Source organism: Xiphophorus maculatus, chromosome 23 (assembly GCF_002775205.1).
Source record: "Xiphophorus maculatus strain JP 163 A chromosome 23, X_maculatus-5.0-male, whole genome shotgun sequence".
NCBI classification, from domain to species: domain Eukaryota; kingdom Metazoa; phylum Chordata; class Actinopteri; order Cyprinodontiformes; family Poeciliidae; genus Xiphophorus; species Xiphophorus maculatus.
In genome coordinates this window covers 8,644,195-8,651,600 of record NC_036465.1, presented here as the reverse complement: position 1 = coordinate 8,651,600, position 7,406 = coordinate 8,644,195, and the positions used below count along the sequence as shown (strand labels likewise).

Sequence of the window (7,406 nt, the reverse complement as noted above, 5' to 3'; positions counted from 1 at the left end):
GTAAATAATGTTGGTTAATCCCTGATTAAATTGGTTTTTAGTTGTGCGTTAAAATTCACAGGTATTTGGTTAAACATTTTCACTGCTTTCCGTAAACGTTTTCTTTCCCCACTAGTTGCTATGGAGACAGTAGCTGATAAATTATGACATCAGAGTTTCCTTTCCTGAAGCTCCTCCCCTTCCTAACGCATTGCATTCTGGGAGTAATATTTACAAAAATACCATCTTCAGCAACATTTTGATGAGCCAACAAACGGCAGCAGCAAAGTTGGTGTCAAATAGTTTTCATTTTAAAGATATTAATAAATGTTTCTAGAGGTCAAAGGTCAACTAGCCAATCCACATTCACAAAATGAAAAGAAATATTGTGTCAATCATCTGTGCTACGTTTGTGCTGCAAAAATATTTGGACTGTAATAATAAAAAACAAAGAAATTTTATGTTTGTGACAGTTGACTGACACCAAATTTGTTTGACTTGTTAATCTTTGATGACCTCTGGAAACATTCATCAATATCTTTAAAATTGTAGCGGCACAAAATATTTTGCTGCTCAAACGTAACTTAAACATTTGACACCAATTTCGTTTAATTCAGAGTCTTTTTCCACAGCGAGCCACTAACGTCTGCATACAAAACAATATTCAAATTGTGAAAAAAATATTTAAAAAGTCAGTTTATAGTAAGACAACATTGTTTATTTAATGGACACACAGATCAAGTAAAAAGAAGTGAAGCAATTTGAATGAAATACAGAGAATCACAGTGTTGATACCAAACAAAGAAAACAAATAATGATTCCTTCAAAGTATCTGTATATATAATGCGGTGTAACTGACTGATCAGAGCATTCAGAACTGATCTTCATTTCAACACAGGAATTATAAATACAAGAGCTAAGACTGGTCTTCAAAAATAAAAAACATAAAAATCCGGCTGTCCCTTTAAAATGTGCTTCAAAAACACAAACATCCCTTTTCTCAAATGTCCACTACCTACATTCCTGCTTCTCGATAATAACACCAAACCATCTTAAAATACCTTCACAGTAAAGTAGTTCAGCTTTAGGTTTAGCACTTTTTACTGGCAATTTAATATTTAAAGTACAGCTGTATCATGGCAACATTTAGCGTTACACAAGCTGCTTTGGAAATGTAAACTTCTGCAAACTTTCATAGGTTATCATGATGTTATGGATGCGAAGTGGCCAGCTTTATTTTAAAGACATTCTTTTAGCTTACGCTTCAGTGTGAACCTTTATTAAGTGCCTTATTTAAGATTAAACAAAATCCCTTTCAACTCTTAAATAAATCTTTTTCGGCAGAAATGTCTGATATAAAACTTGAAGTCTACACAAGAAACATTCACAAACACAAACTCTGTCTTGCATACAACACAGTCACTACTACAGACTCGCTATCAGCTAACACCTTCTATATACTAACGTGTCAAAAGATCTTCCCGCTCTTTTCTCTGCGATTATATCCCGTCAAAACTGTCTGATGTGTCAGGTACTTCTTCTGCAGGAGCAAATATCAAGAGACAGAGTTTACTGTAGAGGCAGGGAAGAAGAAGAAGAGAGAAAATGCAAAGGAAGGAAGATCACCTCTGCCATAATTCACAGAAGGTGCTGAACAATAAACCCTAGCCACGCTTCGTTATCCGTTACCTTAATATGTTTCATCGCAGCTCTACCTAACAATATACAATAAATAACGGTTTTACTTTTCATTTTGCATCACAAACTCCAGTTTCTTATCTTATCAGATGTTTTTGTGGCCAAGTCAAAGGTGGAATACTGTATCTCTAAAAAGAGTTTTTAATTAACTTCTGGTGGAAAATCAGTTCTTCAAGCATCATTATGTAAGATATGTTGTTGCAGTTTCCCTTTTATAAAAGAAGAAAATTTAGATGTTTAATTTTGGCTGTAAAATTAGAAACCAGTTTTCCAAATCTCATCAGATATTAGCAGCTAGTCAGCTTAGCTTAGCTGAAAATGTGATTTATTATCATTATTATTAAAGACTAAAAATACTCATTTATGTACAACCCAAATGTTAACAAAATATTTTTACATTTAGAGAAACTAAATATATATTTGTGTGGGATTACAAACTGTTTTTCTAAGCTGGGGCTTGTTTTCATGCTAAGCTAAGCTAAAGTTAAACTATTCAGTCCCAGGAAATTTTAATCATACATAATTGGATTTAATCTGCTGAAAAACTTGCAGCTGCATAGTTGTCTTTTATTCCCCAACAAGCCCAATTATTTTTTAATTATCTAAACCATTAGATTGTTTTAATTTAAAATAGTCACAAATTAATCTCCAATTTACATCTTGAAAAATTTGAGTTTCTTTTCATAAGTATTGTTAAAAACAATTGTACCAGTTTTGTTAACACAGAGTTAATTACAGAATGTATTTATTCTAATTTATTGTTGTTCTGAACGTTAAATTAAGGAATCAGTCCTGCTAGACTGAACAGATTCAACTGTAGCGGCTAGTTAGCTTAAACTGAACTTAGCAGAAAACAGAAAAGCTTGATTTATTTTTGAGGAACCTTTACAAAAAGGAAAATACATTTTCCTTTTGCTAAGCAGGCGCATTTAATATTGGCTTATATTCACACAAAGAAAAGCTAAACTAAGCCATGCTAAGCTAAGCTAAGCCAAGCTGCACCAAGTTTTTTAGTTGCTTCCATCAACTGAAAATCAAATTTAAATTGAGCTAAGTTCATTTAAGATAGTGTTTTTTTTCTTCAAAAATTCTAATTATTTTTTTCATATCTAATCATTTTGTGAAACTGTTATTTCTCAGTTGAAACAGACAAAATCAATTCTTCTGGAATTTTTTTTTTATCTTTTTGAAAGCTTAATGGGTCAAAATGCGTTTTTTCAGTTTGCTTTGTAAAACAAATTAAAGTTTTTTTCAGTTAAATGAAGAAATCCATTTAGACCAATTCAGCATTCACAGCTAGTTAGCTTAGCTTAAACAGAAGAAGCTTAATTTATTCTGTTTAAAATATGTAGAAATCATAAAACACTTGAAGATTTCCAGAAATACAAATTACTATCATTGTCTTGTAGCAGTTTTACTAAGCAATTTGTCACACAAATGTAAACTGAGCTAGGCTAAGATAAGCTACGCTAACAAACTAGCAAGTCCCACCACGTTTTTGGCTGCAGCGAGATGTTAGCCATCTTTTCTTCTATAAAGTTACCGTTTGTAGCTGATTTTTGATTCAACACTGTTAGAGGATCGTCCCTGTTGCTCGAGTTGCAGCTGCATTGATAAGGCACTGTTAATGCGAGTGTCGACGCTCATTAGGCCTTTTCTTTCCTCAGACTCAGGGGCTCAACACCACCTGCAATCTCACAAGCCTCAACATCACACTACATCCTTAGTTATAAAAAAACCAAACTAAAAGAAACCACAGCCGTTGAGATTGATTTTTTAAAAAAGATGCACATACGTGTGAACAGCACTGAATGCAGCAGAATCAGAAGACAAGGTTACCTGGAAGGTGTCTGACCTACGAACGAGTCCTCCTGCGTGGACGTCACATGTACTCCCAGGTTAAAACCATCGCTTATACCCATGTTCTCACAAAGTTGCTTTTCCAGCCTCACAATGGTTTGCATAGGGCATGTAATTTATGTACAGCATAGATGATGCACTGCAAAAACAATAAATTTTACCAAATACTTATGTTCTAGGTTTTAGTGCAAATATTTTAATTCACTTAAAATAAGACAAAACTAACATACAAGCAGAGTTGGGTAGTCACTAGTTACCTTTACTCCAGGACCTACAACTTAGAATGTCCCAGTCAAAGTCCAAACTTAAGTCCAATTAAGAATCCATAGGAAAAAAATGATTTTCATCCAGTTTTAGACTTTTTACTTTTACTTGAGTAAAAATATGTTGAAGCAGTGCTACTATTACTTGAGTGTGATTCTTGTGTTCTCTGCCCACTTCTGATTACAAGCAACTTTTCATCAACAGGAGCATATTTTTAGTCAATTATCTCTTAATATTAATGAAAAAGTCGTAGTTTCTCTGGCAGATTATTGCACTTACAAGAAGACATTTGTCCCTTGTTATAAGTGAAATAATCTGTACTTTTTCATCTATATTCAGGAATTATTTACTCAAAACAAGCTCTTATATCTTGCTGAAAATATTCCTGTAAGTTAGTTTTGTTTTATTCATGTGGCTGAAATGTCTGCTCTAGAAAATCTAAAATACTTGGTAGGATTTAGAGTTTCTGCAGTGTTTTATTTCAACCGATGTTCAGGAATCAGACCCTTTGTCTCTGCTACTTGCTATAACTGAACTGGCCTCTGGATTTAAATGTTTACAGTTTCAAATGATGAACAAATAGACTAACGATCAGCGCTGGATCTCTGAGCAGCATCTCTCCTGAGAGTCTTTTCCATGCAGTGATCAGGAGACGGGACGCTGCTGATTTTCCTTCTCTTCTACGAGGCAAACGTCTCTGCAGGAAAAGCACAGGCGCTCCAATCCGTTAAAGGTCAAAGGTTAACTGAATCCCCCTCATATGATCAGGTGGTGATTATTGTTTTTCAGTTCATGAGTCGACAGATTGCTGGTCCGTCCAGCTACTGGTTCTTGACGATGGACGTCTCTGCATCGGTCTCTGGGGAAGCCAGCGGCGGCAGCTTTGCGGCCAGCGGCGGGTCGTCTTTAGGGGCGGAGCTTTTCTCTGCTGCGATGCTCGGCTTGACGTCGTCAGGTGTGTGCTCGTTGGGGATGAGCGGAGCTGTGGTTTTCTGTGGAAAAGATGCAGAAAAATAGTTTAAAAAGAGAGTAAACAAAAAACAAGCATGTCACACTGAGGCCTGTCATGGTAACACATCTTACTGGGTGTTAAGATGTTAAGCTGACGATCATTTCAATAATCGATTAATCTGATTAATTGCTTGCTGTTTTGTTGCACCTTGCAGCAGAGGACTGACTGTGTGTGAATTAATGCGCTCACCACAGTTTGTGCCACTAGGTTGTCGAAGGAACAGGGACCTTCACTGTTTGCAGCAGTGGGCGAATCCTCCTGCATCAGCCCTCGTCTGTCCAAGACGCTGGAGGGCAGAAAACGGGTCAGAAACTGAATGCGGCGCTCACTACTGATCCGAACAGGGAATAAATGGAGCAGCCAGACCAGAAAATGCTTTGTATGTAGAGAAGAAATGAGGGAAATGAAGAAAAGCAGAGGTATTTACCTGGGGTAGGTCGGCCCACACAGAACCTCGCAGCAGTTTTTGACGATGTTCTTGTGGCTGTAAGGATTCTGGCCTCTGTTCTTCCCAGACCAGGAGCCTTTAATCTAAAAAAAAAAATAAAACGCACAGCAAGACCAATCAGAGCAGCAGAAAACACCAAAACCCACCCTACAAAGTCAACCAGTTCACTCCCACAGTTCCTCCTTTAGCTTATACCTTATTCAAAAGCATGCTTCCGTTTTTAGACGATATTCCCACCGGCTTTGGTTTGACCTACTAAAATTCATCCTGCAGGATTAAACGATTCCTGCTTTAACAGTGACTCCGTTCACCAGCCGACAAGGAGAGCAGCTTAAAAACACTTAGTGAATTCATGAACATGCTTCATGAGACGGATTAATGACAGAAATATCTCCAATAAGTAATAAGTAACTTTTTAGCAAGATACAGGAGCTTGTTTTAACAAATTACTTTAATATTGATGAAAAGGTTCCAGTTCCACTGGCAGATTATTTCATCTGTAGATTGGCAAAAATGTCTTGCTATAAGCAAGATAATCTACGAGTGTAACTAGAACCTTTAAGTGGAAATTTTGGTATTTTAGGGGAGAAAATGGTAATAATTCATAGATGTAACAAAAAATAAAGTCAGACAATAGAAAATCAGTTTCTTTCAATTAAACAACTTAGAAAACTTGATAAAAATCTGCAGGTGTGTGTCTGTTGTAGAGTAACACTACTTCAACATATTTTTACTCAAGTAAGAGCAGAAATACTTCCTAAAAAAATTATTCAAGTAAAAGCAGAAAGTAAAACTACTCTGTTTTCAAGTAACTGTAACTAGTTACTACTAACTCTGTACACTCAGTGATAAAAAGATGTAGACAAACCAGATTAAAAGACAGATAAGTGGATCTGTAACATGACTCAGCATGAACTAAACGACCCACCTGCAGGGCAGAGAAGACAGAAAAATGCTTCTGGTGGTAAACATGTAGGTCACCAGGCGCCGTGTGGGTGTGTGTGTGTGTGTGTGTGTGTGTGTGTGTGTGTGTGTGTGTGTGTGTGTGTGTGTGTGTGTGTGTGTATGCGTGTGTGTGTGTGTGTGATCTATGGGAAACCAGAGCGGCTGCACCACTCAAGGTGCCTCCATCACGCCGCTGTACTTCTGGCTGCGCTCCCAGACCCTGCAGGTATCGATGCATCTATTATTAGGCTGATCACAAACGCTGAAGCGACCGGGCTGACAGCCATCGCTTCATCTCCCGCAGCGGGAAAAAAATAAATAAAAAATCACAGGTTGCAATGCTTCATTACTGATTAAATGAATGGAAAAAATGAGGCCAGTTATCCCACTGGAAAGGAGCGAGGGGACGATAAATTAATCATTATAACAAAGGAGAAGAGCTCAAACCACTAACATCATTGTTCCTGCTTCGTTTTTGAACTTCTGCAGTCAGACGTTGGCTTGAAAACACAGAATAACTAATCCACATGCAGCTCCTCTGAATCTGTTCCCACTTCTGTGTGTAATTAATGACCAAACACAATAAAAACGATCAATTGTTCTATTCTTATCTGGTTTGGGTCTCAGACGCTTTTCTAAAAGTAGCCCAGAGGTTCAGGGAAAGAAACAGACGAGTCTGTTTTGCCCTCAGATGTGACAACGGTTTTAAGAATAGAAGCCATTTATATGTATTTTTAGACGATTAGATAACATCGACACAAACAGCCATTTCAGGTTCCAGCTGACTTCAATACGTGAAGACGCTCAAAAGCCAAAACAAAATCCAGAAACAAAATTGAACTATTGTAACAATTCAGACAATGTAGGTGTTTTTACTTTAAACGAGACATTTTATCAACACATTTTATACTTCTATTTGAGTCTCTACTGCTTCTAAAAAGAGTCTAAGTGATTAAAAAAAACCTGCGCAGTCATTTCAAGTGCTACTATTGAAAAACAGAACTTCATGTGTGATATTATTTAATAGGACATACTGTATCAGCATAAAAAGCACACGTCTCACTGTGTTCAAAGAGTCCCAATTGGACCTGGTACTGGTCAGAATATAATAAAGGACAACCAGAAACATTGTCTATACAGCCAATGACCTGTGGCATATAGATGATTAACAGATATATGTGACTATATCTGGCTTTTTTA

General features: G+C 36.8%; 1 protein-coding gene across 1 annotated transcript in view; it reads right to left on the bottom strand.

Annotated features, from left to right (window-relative positions):
- Positions 1-3,530: 3,530 nt before the first annotated feature.
- The window catches only part of zdhhc9 (zinc finger DHHC-type containing 9), a 31,197-nt gene continuing 27,321 nt past the window's right edge, over positions 3,531-7,406 (bottom strand). The window contains exons 7-9 of the mRNA XM_005799517.2: positions 5,241-5,344; positions 5,003-5,099; positions 3,531-4,793 (exon numbers count right to left, since the gene is read on the bottom strand). Coding sequence (XP_005799574.1) covers positions 4,623-4,793; positions 5,003-5,099; positions 5,241-5,344 — 372 coding nt within the window. The 3' untranslated portion in view covers positions 3,531-4,622. The remainder of the gene's footprint in view (positions 4,794-5,002; positions 5,100-5,240; positions 5,345-7,406) is intronic.